Source organism: Perca fluviatilis, chromosome 12, assembly GCF_010015445.1.
Source record: "Perca fluviatilis chromosome 12, GENO_Pfluv_1.0, whole genome shotgun sequence".
NCBI lineage: Eukaryota > Metazoa > Chordata > Actinopteri > Perciformes > Percidae > Perca > Perca fluviatilis.
In genome coordinates, this window is record NC_053123.1 from 29,366,215 (window position 1) to 29,382,938 (window position 16,724).

At 39.8% G+C, this 16,724-nt stretch overlaps 1 protein-coding gene and 1 long non-coding RNA gene across 2 annotated transcripts; one reads left to right on the top strand and one right to left on the bottom strand.

Moving 5' to 3' along the window:
* Positions 1-434: 434 nt before the first annotated feature.
* On the top strand, positions 435-1,272 carry LOC120569960 (gamma-crystallin M3-like). The gene is made up of 3 exons (XM_039818183.1): positions 435-497; positions 606-848; positions 956-1,272. Exons 1-3 carry the CDS (start codon positions 465-467, stop codon positions 1,232-1,234), a joined length of 555 nt encoding a protein of 184 aa, XP_039674117.1. The 5' UTR covers positions 435-464; the 3' UTR covers positions 1,235-1,272.
* Positions 1,273-4,187: 2,915 nt separating this feature from the next.
* Positions 4,188-4,700, bottom strand: LOC120569963. Its single transcript, XR_005640995.1, has 2 exons — positions 4,454-4,700; positions 4,188-4,358 (listed from the first exon to the last, which is right to left on the bottom strand). It is a non-coding gene; the product is annotated as an uncharacterized LOC120569963 (long non-coding RNA).
* Positions 4,701-16,724: the final 12,024 nt, after the last annotated feature.

A 16,724-nucleotide genomic window follows, 5' to 3' on the forward strand; every position in this document is an offset into this window, starting at 1 on the left:
CTTCCAGGAACAAGAATGTAAACACATATTGGCGTCCAAAGCGTTGTATTTCATATCTTGTGTTATGAAAAGCCTAATAAAAGAAAGAAGTAATGACCTTTCCTCTGTTTCACAGTTCCACCTTGCCACACTAACATCATTCCTCATCACCATGTTTACAGTTCTGTGCTTCTATGGGTCAACGACACGAAATACGTGGAATTTGTCGTTGGTCTACTCTGCGAAAGAAGGCAAAAAATGCTAGTATTTTTTGTTGGGATGACGCGCAAAGGGCCCAGACGCAGCATCAGTTGACAAAAAATGTAAATAACCTCTGCTTTCTGTTGGCTTCAATAGTAAGTTGCTGAGTAAGGGGGCTCTCTGAGGGGGAGGGGCACTCATTCTTTACGTTTGGTTGTGTATAAAAGGAAAGGGTTAAACAGATAGGAAGGCAGTTCAGGAGCAGCAGCACATCTACAGCCAACATGACCAACACCAACATGAACATGAGGGGCAAGGTACTTTTAAAATCTTTTTGTAATTAGCATTAATTACTGTTTACAAAATAAGATCAATAAATTCACCTTGCTGCTTAATTTCTAACCATTACAATTCACTATTTTCAGATCATCTTCTACGAGGAGAAGAACTTCCAGGGTCGCCACTATGAGTGCATGAGCGACTGCTCTGACATGACCTCCTACATGAGCAGGTGCCACTCCTGCAGGGTGGAGAGTGGCTGCTTCATGGTCTACGACCGTCCCAACTACATGGGAAACCAGTACTTCATGAGGAGGGGCGAGTACGCTGATTACATGAGCATGATGGGAATGAGGGACTGCATCAGGTCTTGCCGTATGATCCCCATGGTAGGTATAACACAGCATCTGTGATACTATTGTTCTACTACAGGTGACAACCAGCACTAAACTTGATATCAAGACATTCATTTGTTTTTGTTCTCTCCAAAAAACAGCACAGAGGTCAGTTCAGGATGAAGATCTATGAGAAGGAGAACTTCGGTGGTCAGAGTTACGAGCTGATGGACGACTGCGACAACATCATGGAGCGTTACCGTATGAACGACTGCCAGTCCTGCCAGGTGATGGACGGCCACTGGCTGATGTATGAGCAGCCCAACTACAGAGGCAGGATGATGTACATGAGGCCCGGAGAGTACAGGAGCTTCAGGGACATGGGCATGAGTGGCATGAGGTGGATGAGCATGAGGCGTATCATGGAGTCCGGCTACTAAATTTTTGTTGAATTAACAAATGCTATTAAATAAATAATGTATGCACTATTACTATTGCTATACTTTTGTCAAGCTTATTGTCTAACTGTCACTATGAAATAGTATGCAGTATTTTACCAATATATATACAGTATATATATATATATATAATGAGTCATGAAATTAAATATATTACACTGTAGCCGTGTTTTTATGACAGCCCAGCAAGCGAGCTTGTTAACGTTACACCCACACTAGCTTGTGGAGCTTTATAACTCAGAAAAGGCAGATAGTCACAGGTTCTCATTAATCTTATAATGGATATTTGTGTTGTGTTATTTAAACAAATGATCGGGAAAATAAAACGCCATAAGTCTCTTGAGAGGGCTAGAGTCAGCTCACAACAGGGTCTTTGAGCATGACAGGCCGTCTAGCTAGATAGCGACCCGGCAGGCTGTCGCATCAGTTTGAGGAGCTTCTCAACTCCGACAATGTCGGAGCAAGTTTGCAATTCGCCATTCATTTTCGTAAAATGGTCCATATTCGAACTCTACACAGTTAATTTCTTGCATAGAAAAGTCTGAGAAGTCAATTTTGTGATGAAATAGCATATGAAAATTGTATAATGTTTCCAGTTATTGGCCACAAAGGCAAACCGTGGTTGCTGTGACTGTTCTGGTGCCTTGAAATGTGGGATACAGTAGGCGAGATAGACTAGTCCGAGGCATACAGGAGATTTTCTCCGAATCAGTATGACATCAAAACACAGCAAATTTTGCTTTTGTTTGCATACTGCATACTACATGTTACAATATTAACATGTTAGTATAGTATGCGGTTTCAAAAACGACCCGTTTTTTTCTCCTATCCAGGAGTATATGTGTGGAGGGGCCAGACCTTACTCCGCAGCACTGTGGCTATAGGAGGACAACCAGCCACCTGCTGGTTGTAAAGATGGGGAGAGCCGGAGTGGAGCTGTGTGGCAGGCCGCTCTCAAAAATGAGGTGTCTGCATTTCATGAGGCACCTCTCGACCATCATTACTTTTTCCAGGTGAATAATTTGACTTCAACTTCTGTCAAGCTTATTGTCCAACTGTCACTATGAAATAGTATGCAGTATTATACAAAAATATAGTTGAGTTATGAAATTAAGTATATTTGCTTTTTTTAGGCAGCAAGCAGCTGTTAGCAAGAACATTTTTATCCTAAAATGTTTCAAAATCTGAATCACTGTTAAACCCAACAGACAAAGGCTTACCATTGATCTCGAAAGAAGGATTAACATTCAGGTATATAACAATTAGTAAACATTACATACAGGCTATGTATAATCAAACATTGAACAATGAAATGAAATTAAGACTATTACATTTTCAAAGCAAGGGGAAATGTATTTGTTCCAAAGAAAGCACATTCTTAATAACCTGTTTGCAGATGTTGCTGATAAATGCATGTCACTCCTTTGGGTGCCCTGATAGCTCACCTGGTTGAGTGTGCGCCCCATGTACCATGGCTAAGTTCTTACTGCAGTGGCCGTAGTACGATTCCAACCAGCCACCCTTTGCTGCAAGTCGTCCCCCCTCTCTCTTCCCCCTTTCCTGTCTACAGCTGCCATATCAATTAAAGGCAAAAAAGCGCATAAAAGAATCTTAAAAAAAAACAAACAAAAATGCAAGTCACTTCTTATTCAGAATTTTTATCTGCATTCTCAGAGTTTTTATCATGTGTAGTCCTTAAATCAGACAAAGTACTTATTGTAGGTGATTTTAATATCCATGCGGACGTTGACAGCAATAGCCTTAGTACTGCTTTCAACTCATTATTAGATTCAATTGGTTTTAGTCAGCGTGTGCATAAGGCCACGCACTGTTTTGACCACACCCTCGACCTTGCTGGCATATGGCATTGAAATTGAGGATTTAAATTAATTAATAGTTCCGCAGAATCCTGTATTATCAGACCATTTTTTAATAACTTTCAAATTCTTACTACCCGACTATACAAAATTAGATAAAAGCTTCTACACTAGATGCCTATGTGACAGAGCTAAATTTAAGGAAGATATTCCAATAGCATTTAACTCAATGTCATGCCTTAATATAACAGAAGACCTTTATGTTAACTTTAGTCCCTCCCAAATTCATAAATTTGTAGACTGTGCTACGGCCTGCCTACAGACGACTTTAGACCCTCAAAAAGAAGATGAAGCAAAGGAAACTAGCACCTTGGTATAACTCCCAAACTCGCAAATTAAAACAAATCTCGCAAAACGGCGTTCCACCAAACTGGAAGAATCTCGTTTAGATTGGCAAGACAATCTGAAAACCTATAGGAAGGCCCCCAGAAATGCCAGATCAGACTATTACTCATCACTAATAGAAGAAAATAAGAGCAACTCAATGTTTCTTTTCAGCCAGGCTGACAGAGAGTCATAGCTCTATTGAGCCATCTATTCCTATAGCTCCGATTAGTGACTACTTCATGAGGTTTTTTAATGATAAAATACAATAAACAATTAGAGATAAAATGTATCACCTTTTGCACTCAACTTCTAATGGTTCACCTTTAAACGCAGGACTACTAGAAAGAACGACTAGACCTGACATATACTTAGACTACTTTTATCCTATAGACCTTCAACCATTAATGTTAAAAGGTCTCTTCAGCTAAGCCATCTACCTGTCTCTTAGACCCCATCTCAACAAGGTTACTTGAAGCGTTACCCGTGGTTAATACTTCATTACTAGATATGATCAGTAGGTTTTTTGTAATAAGGGTATGGCGCGAATAAAAATATCCAATACATAAAAGTGGTGTAAAAGGGGCCGACAACGCCACCTAGGTTGTTGAACTGAGGCCTAGGACCTCTTTAAAACTACAGTAATACAACTAAGGTAAAAGATTAAAAACGGGTCCTTTATGCCGGGGGAGAGCAGTAAGACAGTGTATTTAAAACAATGAATAAAAAACAAGTTAAGAAATAACACATTTATTTTAAAAGGATAAAACAATTAAAATTAAAAACACAACCACTAAAATAAGGTTAAAACAGTCCAACGGAACAGGAGTCTCGTCTTTAAAACGCCCACAGGGCTCTGCCAGGAATCAGCCTCCTTTTCATAGGTCACCTTCCTTGGGCATAACCTGCAACAGAAACTTCGGCAGTAAAACGTCCTTACAAACTGCTACCGCTTCATACAGTTTACCACCACCAACACCGGTCTCAAAAAGGGACTTACGCGGAAGGGAGAGGTTTTACGCTCTCCCACTTTTTGCCGCTAGCGGTCGGTGTTGGGGTTTCCTTCGCTGTAGCTTCAGGGCTCCTCTAAGGTTCTTTTTCTTTTCTCTTCATCCAATCTCCTGTCTGCTTCTCTGCCTGTCCCGTATGCTCTGTCGTGCTTCGGCGTCTCACCTGGTGTGTTCTCCTCCACGATTCTTTTCCCATCTGCCTTTGGCCTTCTCCTTCTCCCATGTGCCTCTACCCTGTTCCTGTTCTGTCCTTTTTATCCAAGGGCCAATCAACCCCCTCTCTCACTCCCAGGTGACAGTCATTAGCCTGATTAGTAAGTGTCCGGTGGCGGAAGTCAACATTAAAAACACACACATTTCAGAATAAAAGCATGCAATAAAAAAGATAAAAACACAGCAAATAAAACCACAGCAAATCCAATAAAAGCATGCTCAAATAAAAATAAACTTCCGCCCCGTGACACTTTATTAACAAGTTATGTACCGCAGTCATTTAAAGTAGCTGTGAAACCTCTTCTGAAAAAACCCACCCTCAATCCTGAAGTCTTAGCCAACTATAGACCTATATCTAACCTTCCCTTTCTCTCCAAGATCCTTGAGAAGGTAGTCACTAATCAGTTGAGTGATTTTCTACATAGCAATAGTTTATTTGAGGACTTTCAGTCAGGATTTAGAAAGCATCATAGCACAGAGACGGCACTGGTGAAAATAACTGCTGCTGACAAAGGACTTGTCTCCAAACTTGTCTCATTAGATCTTAGTGCTGCATTCGACACTATTGACCATACCATCCTGTTAAAAAGATTGGAACATTTAGTTGGCATTAAAGGAATCACACTAAGCTGGTTTAAGTCCTATTGCTCTGATCAATCTCAATTTGTTAATGTTAACAATAAATCCTCCAAGTACGCTAAAGTTAGCCATGGCGTTCCACAAGGCTTAGTGCTTGGACCAATTCTGTTCTCCTTATATATGCTTCGTCTAGGCAATATTATTAGGAAACAGTCAATTAACTTTCACTTTTATGCAGATGACACCCAATTATACTTGTCAATCAAGCCAGATGAAACCAGTCAGTTAGCTAAACTTCAAGCATGCATTAAAGATATAAAATCCTGGATGACCTACAATTTGCTGATGAAGTTATTATGCTGGGCCCCACACACCTCCGAACTTCATTATATAAAAATGTAGCTACCCTGGATGGCTTTGCCCTGGCCTCTGGCACTACTGTCAGAAATCTAGGAGTTATTTTTGATCAAAATATATCCTTTAACGCCCATCTAAAACAAACCTCAAGAACAGCCTTTTTTCATCTTCGTAACATTGCCAAAATTAGGAACATCCTGTATCAAAACGATGCTGAAGAACTAGTCCATGCATTCGTTACTTCCAGGCTGGACTACTGTAATTCCTTAATTAGCCTTCAGCTATCGGGCTCCTCTCCTGTGGAACCAGCTCCCAGTCTGGGTTCGGGGGGCAGACACCGTTACCACATTTAAACTGAAAGCCCTCCTTTTTGAGGAGTTGCAGCGTCCGCCTAGCCCGGCCCACCTGCTTCTCTTCACAGTCGTCAGATTCATCTACCATATAATAAATAATATAATAAAAGTAGAGGGAGGCAGACCAGTACGGTTGGGGAGAGTTCTAGCCCGACCAGGCTCCTCTCCTTAACCTGTCTCTCTTAGTTATAGTTATAGACTGCCGGGGGACTTCCTTCCTTCCTTTGACACACTGAGCTGCGCTCTCCTCTCTCTTTCCATTTGTTTCCATTTGTGTGCATCCTTGTCCCAGTAATGCTTGCTACTAACCTAGCTCTGGGGAGTTTATGCCCTGGAGTCCTTATGTTTTTTTCGCCCAGCATATTTCCTTGGATTAGCATGGCACCAAGATCTTGGTTGCAGCTGTCGCCGTGGTCCTGTTGCACTCCCTGCTACACCCTGCTACGCTCTGCAGTGCCCTGCAGTGTCCTGCTGCGTTCTGCTGATCCCTGCTGCGTCCTGCTACGTCCAGCTATGTTCTGCTGTGCCACGCTACATCCTGTAACGCCCTGCAGTGCCCTGCTATGACATGAACTACTACGACTACCATTTGTAGTCACTGTTCCATTATCTTTCTTGTGACTATTATTTCCTCTGTTCATCACATCCCCAACCGGCACCGTCAGACACTGCCTACTATAGGAAAAGATGCGACCAATTCTACTCTGGCTCAAAAGGCCAGTCTTTTTGACTCCACCAGTCACTTCTCAAAGTTTCCCCTTTAATTATTGTGTTCGTTGAAAGGCAGACCAGGAAATGAATACTCAGGATTCGTTTAGTTAAACTATAACAATCTTTAGTAAAACGATATTGCAAACAGATATTTCATATGCATATGGATCAGCCGCTCCTTCAAGACTTTCTCTCCCTAGCCACCAACAAAGTCTCTCCGGGTCTGCACCCCGGACCTTCCTTTTCCCTATTCTTTTATTCATTTTCAGGTTCCTCCTCCCGCCATTGCATCTGGGCCGTCAATTGGTTGGATATCACTCAGACTTTCTGTCTCCGAGAAGATAGTGAAGTTGCGCGCTAGCCTTGGGATCGCTCTCATTCTCTTCTTCTCTCATGGCCTAAAGATTGTCTGTTACTTTAAGATATTTCATTAGGTGCATTCTGTTCCAATTGTTTATCAAACAAATCAGGAGCACTTTTGCTCCACTAAATTTGAACACGTCTTATCTTACACATGGCAGACAGGAGGAGACAGCGAGGCCATCCCAGGCTACAGGACATTCTTATTCTAAACCCAATATAATTTTACACCCTCTTTTTCCACACCAACACGCTGTGGAACATAATCCTAATATTGGTAAAACAAAATAATGGGATCCCTCTTTCGAGACCTACATACGACTTACTGGCAATTTAGCAATCAGTAATAAGCAATCAAAAGTTAAATGTGATGGTAGATATCATGACAGAGTGATGTGGTGCGTGGGTCTTTAGCTCCTGTATGTAGATTTAGCTCCTAATGTAAGCTGCATAATCCATTGCTCTTTCTATGACTGTACGAATGGTTACAATTATTTTTGTCGAAATATCTAAACATCATGTATCATGCAAACTTCAAACAAACATCTTTTGTAAAATCATACTTCAAACATATGTCTTGCTTAAGGCTATATTGACTATGGGCTGATTTTCAGCCCCGCGCAATATCTGTGAAACAAAAAAGGGAGTCTCTGACAGCAGATAAGAGGATAGAAAAACAGTTGGAGATAGGAAACGGTGGCTCAGGGAGAGGGGGGCACTGGGTGGTGATAGTGAGTAATTTAGACCCAGCGTGACTGTACTCCTTCCTCCTCCTCGTCGGAGGAACACACAGAGTCCACCATGTTCTTCCATTTACCAATCCAATTTCCCTTCCAACTGGAAAAAATTGTCCTCTCTATACCCAAGTTTTCAGCCAATTCTTCGGAGAGACCTCTCAGACCTTCTAACGCACGGGTTATGCTACCGTCAGGGGCCGTATTGTTTTTTAGCACTTTACTTTTGTATTTTCACAATTTTAATCAGCTTTTGGCATTTGGGAAAAAAAAACACATCTTGCTTAATTAATAGGAGAACTATTGTCTAAATATCCCTCAGATAAAGGCAAGCAGTAGGTCTAATATAATTGACTTCTGATTGAAAGTAACTGTTGAATTTATCTCCTATACAATTCATCAATAGGAAACCCATTATCTTAATTCCAAAGTACATTTAGCTCTAAAGTACCAGTAGGAACTGGCCTGGACAGCAACCTCTTGTTTTTTCTAAACTTTTTCCTACAGGCATTTGAGTCAATTCAAGTTTGTTATGTTCGTGTGCTGAAAGCTCAGAGACAGAAGGTCTTGTGGCAGACTCCTCCCTGCTGGAAACGCCTGCTTGTAACCTGAGCCAGTCTCTCATAGACTGTCATCCAGTGCACTTCTCTATCTCTCTAAGCTCTTGTTTCCTCTAAGCTTTTCCTGACTGAATTGTTATTCCTTTTATATATAAAGTATACTAGCATATTATAAATTATTATCTTTATAGTATAAAAGTATTATCTTTAACTGTTTATAAGATTTATCTTTAATTTATATTATATCTTACTTTTTGTGAAAGTTTTATCTTTAACTTATATTATATCTTACTTTTCATGTAAACATATAAATATGAGAGTGAATATTAAATGAATATGTGTATTCCATTGTCTCAGTACATTACTCATAATGTACATCATTAAGCATTCACATCAACATTAAACATTTTCATTTAGATTTTAGTTTTAATCATAATCTCTGTATTAAAGTTGTTGATCCCTGGTTTTAAACATCATGGTTTCAAACCATCTCAGCACTAAACCTCACACAACTTACACAGGTCTCTGGAAAGATGCAGCAACTGCAAAAAACTAGAAAAATACAATTTAAGGTTTCTACAAAGTCTTTGAATGGATCATTTTTATTTCTCAAAATTATGTGAACACCTTATTTATTAAACACCTTATTTATTATTGCTACTATATCCCTTCTATTTGAGGCATGACAAGCTCATCACTCAAAAACGCAGCACATAAATAATCTGTTCAGTGGTTTAGCCGTTAACACTGTCCTGTGTTACACAGCAAAACCTGTATAAAAGCAACAAAAATTTCAATAAATCATTTCTTTTAAAAGAAAACAAATCACCAAAGTAGAGTGTTTTCAACGTCAACATCAATTAATTTAGTTTAAAGCAATTTGTGATATAGCAACCCAAGAACTCACTAGAGTATGATATTAAATGAATTGTTTTCAGGCTGAAATCTCATATCAACCTGTATTGGTTTCAATATAACCAATAAACTAAAACTAATTAAACAAAAATATGTTGTTTATTATATTTTTATCTTTAGTTTGCAACCCAAAGTTATACTAATCGCTGTCTGGTAGTTCTAAAAATCATTATGAATTAAAGTTTTTTGACCTGTAGAGCAAGCCTAAGTACTTCTAATTTGACGTCTATTTATCCAATTTGTTAGCTGATACGGGAAACATATACCATTATAATTTTTATGACAAAAACTTTATCAAAATCATTGCTGAACCTAAACTGCACATGCACAACTCCTGTTTTTCTCTTATCTCTGAGTGTTTGTTGCTATTGCCTTGCTGCTCTGTAAGCTTAGTCTACAGTGAGGAGTTACCAATCACCTCACTGAGTGTCTCTGCTGCTCTCATTGTGGTTGTTAGCATGTCATCAGGAATTTGTGGCTTTTGCAGTGAGACACAATACGTTACCAGTTGGTCCTCACACAATGGTGTGTCTGGTGGGTGTCCTCTTCAAGTCATAATGTGTGGAGGTGCTGTAAACAAAATCTCAAAAGGGTGACAGGTTAAGTCGCTTGCGCGTGCACATTCTATACCTCTGTACAATAAGCAGAGCGTTTGTCAAATGTAGGCATGTTGCGTTTTTAATGCAAACCACTATACTTGAGATTTTGGTTTGAATTCTCCATTTTGGAATTATTTCAGTGAGTAGGGTAGGCTACTACACTGCCTGACAGTAGTCTTGATAAAAAAAAAAATCATTTGTGAACCAATGTTGTTTCACCATTGTGAAACAATTGTTTTTTCCTCAATTGTATTTCCATCATACTAATCGTCCCCCCTTTTTACACATGGTTTTTAACCCATGTGTCAACTTTGCAAAATTAGGAAAGAAAAAGCTGGATAGCTTTCTGTTAGGAAACAAATGAGCTCTACTGCTTGTACTGAGAGATGAGATGGCAGAGGTCCAAATCGGATAGCATCAGAATCAGGTACAACAGAGAAGCCCACACGGTTCAGGCCAGTGCTAGAGTCTCTGGAAGAAGAACTGTTAACCTAAAAAAAATGAAATCAGGGTTAGTGAGAGGTGTGTCAGAGAGGTCAGGTCGTGGTATTCAGACTACCTGTAGCTCTGCAACACAGTTGTTTCTCTCTGTCAACTGGTGTGTGGAGAAGAAAATCTGAGTTAAGAACAGTACATCTGTTAGAGTGACATTTTGCAATCTAACAGAGTAGTAATATCTAAGGTACCTGGCCACAGATGAATAGAGTTTTTCATTCTGTTCCCACAAAATGTGTGACACAGAATGTGGAACAGGACATATTTAATGCTTCGAGCGGCAGAATCAAGTTTAGCAGAGAAATTTGCAACCGGACGGAGTTTGTCGCTGTGGTGTTGCAGCAACACAGAGTCACGCAACTCTTGTGCTTGTCAAATGGTCTGCATAAACTGTTTTTAGGGATCTGGCAGTCCCAGCGTCGGGGGAAGACTGCAGAGCCAGTTTCATATTTACGAACGCTTCATCAGCTTCGGGCATCCAAGAGATTCTTTGATGTGAACTGAGACCCTTACCATGGATCAGGGAGCTCAATGGAGCTTCCATAATTGTATACATAGAAATAAACATATGTAATACGCATATTCCCAGTTGGAAAATAATTTTCCTAAATTATATGTTTGGGAAGGTTCCAGTTAGTTACTTACATGTTTGGGTGAGATGGATTTACCATCAACTGTGATCACATGACCCAGAAAAACCTTCCTGTTGGACAAACTGGAGTTTTGACAAAAAACTTCATCAGCTTTCTGCAGCAAAAAGTTTTATAGTGACATCAGGAATGTGCACAGACATTTTAGGTGACAGGCTCAAGTAAAAATCCTAATCGTTAACACTAAACTGAAAAAGCCGCTATTCTTTTAATTTTATATGAAAACTTCAGAGCTTAAGAAAAAACACAAGCTGGGTTTTATTAAAAAAAACGATGTTGGTTGTCAGTCAAGAATGCAGCTACAACACAGTCAGTATCAGTCCAAATCAGATGTGAGGTTGTCAAACTGTCATTATGTCTCTAAAGAACCGTTTTGAGCATTCTTCATCAGCTGTGCAATGCAGGTTGTCAGTTTTCATGCAGTCAGAGGCAGGGCTGATTACAGACCTCAGTGAGGTCATTTTGGCCACACTGTAATTAACAAATGTGGTTATGTCAGATGCATCATTACGAGAAATTCTCAATCCATCAGGTGTTGAGGTTGAATTCTAATTAAAAGGTTGCGGGTTAACCCAATGTTAAAAGTGCACATTAAATCACTACCAAGCAAAATGAGTGGACATAAATCAGACACATGTACATGAGAAAGGAACAGAGAATTGTTCTTTTACTGTTTGACCTATAGCCCCAGTTGACCAAATAGAATGACCACTGAGTTTCAGTATCACATTTTTAGCTCTAATAATCAAGTTTGTAGCACCAGAGTTAACAAAAAAAAAAATGAGTGGAACCCCTTTAACTTTACACTCAATAGTAGACATTTTATTCTAGGTTTCAGAAGATAACATACTATAATGGTTTAACTGATTAGATTCTTTTTCAGAACTTTCTAACCTATCAATTGTCCCTAATAGCAAAAATAAAAAACAGTGTATCAGTGCAAAGCATTTCTTCATTGCATGAAGCACAGTGTGTGTGGTAGCAGTACCTTCCTCATCAGCTTTTGGACTCAGTCAAACAGAGGGACAAGTGTTGTTCTCTGTCTGAGGTGTTTTTTGCTATTTCTTCGGGCAGTTACATACCCAATGTCCAAAGTCCTTGCAGTACAAACACTGGTCTGGGTTGTAGGGCTGATCATTTTGGCCTTTTTCGGGTCCGCGCTCCAAATGTTGCCCACCAGCCTGTTGTAACATGCAGACAAACGCTTCAAACATCGTTTTCTCACGTACTCGTTGGTCTTTCCACCCGATGCAGGTGTGCAGATGCTGTCGGTCCTGTCCGAGAGTTGAGTCTGTGTCCTCTTCGTCCCTCCGTTTTTCCAGCAGTCTTCCTGGTTTTTAGAGAAAGATCAGAACATGGGCTTTGGTTATGTTGTAGAACTGATGAGGAGGTTATTGGTGTATGTGTGTTTTTGCATTCTTTCTCTGAATCACTACCTCTTTTACCTATATTTTAAAACATTCTTTGTTTTTCCTGTACTCAGTAGCTTTAAATCCTCTGTCTTAATTTTGTCTTTTTTCATTAGTTTTCCCCCTTGTTCTACTAAATCTTGTTCTAACATTTTCAATTTGTCAATACTTATCACAAATGTAATTACCCAAATATTATACAAAAAATCCCAAAATGGTTATTATAAACAAAACAAAATGGTTATTAATATATTTTAGTTTCCAACTGCAGTATTTGCTTCTGGAATTTTCAACAGCCAATTCGAATAACTTTCAAATTAATTCATCTAATTTTGATCTCCCCAGCTGCTTGAAATTGCTTCCGTCTTAAGATCAGTGTGGATTCAGTAGAGACCTACGTGGTTTCTGATCCTCTCTCTCTGAATGCTTTTTGGGCGAGGTAGAGGCGAAGATCGTTTGATCTCGGATCGCGAGTCCTCAGTCACCCACGGAGTCTCTTATCTGATTCGCACCTGATCCCCACTTTCTGACGTCCTGTCTCCTAGGACCCCTGAGACCCATGCCCCCCTAGGACAGAGCCCCATGTGAGATCACTTTTGCATTTTCTTTATTTTGTACCTTTACTGCGTGTCCCCAATTTACTTTATGCACTTCTGATTTTTTATTTTATATAGTGACACCAATTCTCCTTGTTACTTTTATTCAACCACAGGCAACACATCTCAAGTTGTCTGTGTTACTCTTATTCAACCACAGACAACACTTCTCAAGTGTCTGTTATTCTTATTCAATCACAGACAGTACTTCTCAAGTGTCTGTTTTACTCAATCACAGACAACACTTCTCAAGTGTCATTTACAGTACTGGTTAGCCCAATTTGAATTAAAACCCAAGATGTTTTACCCTCACAGATCCAACAGAAATTTAGTTTTTAAGTCCGAATGTGAGAATTTTGGTCTTATTAAAGACAAAACAGGAATTCTCTTACCTTTAGTTTTGGCCACCAATTGGATCAGGAGAGAAGAGTCCAGGTGTGTGAAGTCCAGCCAAAAAGTTCTGGTTGGCTTCAGTTGTCGGCTTCCTGGTCTTTACCTCACATCGGGGGTCACCATGTAGGAAAAGATGCGACCGATTCTACTCTGGCTCAAAAGGCCAGAGTCTTTTTGACTGCAACGGTCACTTCTCAAAGTTTGCCCTTTAATTATTGTGTTCGTTGAAAGGCAGACCAGGAAATGAATACTCGGGATTCGTTTAGTTAAACTATAACAATCTTTAGTTAAATGATATTGCAAACAGATATTTCATATGCATATGGATCAGCCGCTCCTTCAAGACTTTCTCTCCCTAGCCACCAACAAAGTCTCTCCGGATCTGACCCCGGACCTTCGTTTTCCCTATTCTTTTATTCATCTTCAGGTTCCTCCTCCCGCCATTGCATCTGGGCCGTCAATTGGTTGGATATCACTCAGATTTTCTGTCTCCGAGAAGATAGCGAAGTTGCGCGCTAGCCTTGGGATCGCTCTCATTCTCTTCTTCTCTCATGGCCTAAAGATTGTCTGTTACTTTAAGATATTTCATTAGGTGCATTCTGTTCCAATTGTTTATCAAACAAATCAGGAGCACTTTTGCTCCACTAAATTTGAACACGTCTTATCTTACACATGGCAGACAGGAGGAGACAATGAGGCCATCCCAGGCTAAAGGACATTCTTATTCTAAACCCAATATATTTCTACACTACCAAGAGTCTGGGTCTGCCAAGGTTTCTTCCTAAAAGGGAGTTTTTCCTCGCCACTGTCGCTAAATGCTTGCTCTTGGGGGAATTAATTAGCCTGGGTAAACCCTGACGAACTTTTTGTGTTTTGTTCCGCCTACAACGGTGAAGTATTGTGAATTTGTTAAACGTCAACTCTGATTCCTCTAGCTGTCTCCTTCTCTGTATGAATGTTGCCTGAGGCTCATGTGGGTGTCAAAGTATTCAAGAGCTATTTGCCATATTAAACTGATGGAAAGAACAAGGCTTCTTGTTTGGAATAATTAAAATCGATGGCCAAAACATAAAGATTATACAGTTAAAATATCCAGGAGACTCGTCTATTTCTTTAATGAAGGAACATTGAGGATTTTTAAAACAAAAAAACTCTGAAACCATCAGTTCTTGGAAACTACATGCAATGGGGGTGTTACATACAGTACATGAAATTACAATTCAACATTTACTACGGTCACGGTTCATTATGTTTTAGTTACAAAGAACATTTCAAATATTTAATTTATTTTAATTTATTTGAAATATATAAATAATAAAGGCTAAACAGTACATTGTGGGGTAGGTAATATCTCCAATAATATCAGAATCATACAACAAAAACTAAAATTAACATTGTTAGTTGATTTTCAATACCAAATCATACATCCGGGCATATTCATACTACTATCATTAAATTATTTTAATCTTTATCACTTACCATATTTTATTTATTTATTTAAGTCTTTGAATACATTTGATTAATAGGCTATGTGCACAAGCGTAGTGACAAACTTCCGCTTTTTTCTAGAAGTCGGCATATTAGTTTCCGGTTTACTTCCTGTCCTCATATGCATTGGTAAACACACAACAAGATGAGTGATGCTGTTGTACGGAAAAATAAATATAATGTACGTGACTCATTTAAGTTTCAAGGTACTGTGGGTGGGTCTAAGGAGCACTGTTGTGTGCCACTTTGCTTGGCCTCAGGTCGTTTGAGATTTTGAGCTTCCACCGCTTCCCGAAAGACACCTGCCTTCGTGCGCAGCGGCTGCACAAAATAAGGAGGGTGGAAATTTCGGTAACCCCCCACACCAAGGTGTGCAGCCGACATTTCCAAGACCATGAAATCCTCACTACTGCTACGGGTAGATGGGTTTTAGCAACAGGCTCTGTTCCTTCATCATTTGAGTGGAATAATTTTATCAAGAAGTCACGGGCCGGTGTTTGGGAGCGCCGATCTTGACCACCAAGTCCGGAACCTGATCCGGAGGAGCCAGAGGAGGACATTGAGCAACCTGTCATGGTCCCGATGGTCGTGGATCACAACTATGGGGCCAGCGGTACCGTATGTGTGGACCAGGAGCAGTATGAAGATGTGTTGAGGGAACTCGAGGAGCTGAGAGAGCAGCTCCAAACGTATCATCTTAATAACTCCTTTGGAGTAAAACGATTTGCTTCATCTCCTGAAGACATCAGATTTTACTCCAGGTATGATAGTTATTAGATCAACATCTTTTCTTAACTGATTGCATTAAGTAATTATTTCCTCTTTCTTCTTAATGCTATTCTTGAACTTGTATGACAAGACAACTAATTTCTAAGGTGGCCCTGAGAGGCCACAGCACGCACCACTAAACGCACGCAGTAAAATACAGCACGCAACTAAAGATAACGCGACGAATAAAACACAAGCACGCCAAGATAACTATTAACACGCACGCTAACTGAAAACAGCACGCAATAAAACATTGCGACGCAAATAAAACACAGCGCAGTTAAAACAGCATGCAAATAAAACAGCATGTAAATAAAACAGCACGCAACTAAAAGACAACGCACGAAATTAAAACACAGCACGCAAATAAAACACAGAATGCAAATAAAACACAGCACGCAACAAAAAGACAACGCACGCAAATAAAACAGCACGCAACTAAAAGACAACGCATGCAAATAAAACACAGCATGCAAATAAAACAGCCCGCAGTGTTTTCTTTTAGTTGCTTGCTGTGTTTTATTTGCGTGCTGTGTTTTATTTGCATGCTGTGTTTTAGTTGCATGCTGTGTTTTATTTGCATGCTGTGTTTTATTTGCGTGCTGTGTTTTATTTGCGTGCTGTGTTTTAGTTGCATGCTGTGTTTTATTTGCATGCTGTGTTTTATTTGCGTGCTGTGTTTTATTTGCGTGCTGTGTTTTAGTTGCATGCTGTGTTTTATTTGCATGCTGTGTTTTATTTGCATGCTGTGTTTTAGTTTGCTGTGTTTTATTTGCGTGTGTCTTATTTGGTGCGTGCGTTTTAGTTGCGCGTGGTTTTAGCGTGCGCTGTGCTTTTTAGTTGCGTGCTGTGTTTTAGTTGCGTGTTGTGTTTTATTTGCATGTTGTGTTTTATTTGCGTGCTGTGTTTTATTTGCGTGCTGTGTTTTAGTTGCGTGCTGTGTTTTAGTTGCGTGTTGTGTTTTATTTGCGTGCTGTGTTTTATTTGCGTGCGTTGTCTTTTATTTGCGTGCTGTGTTTTATTTGCGTGCGTTGTCTTTTAGTTGCATGCTGTTTTATTTGCATGCTGTTTTACTTGCGTC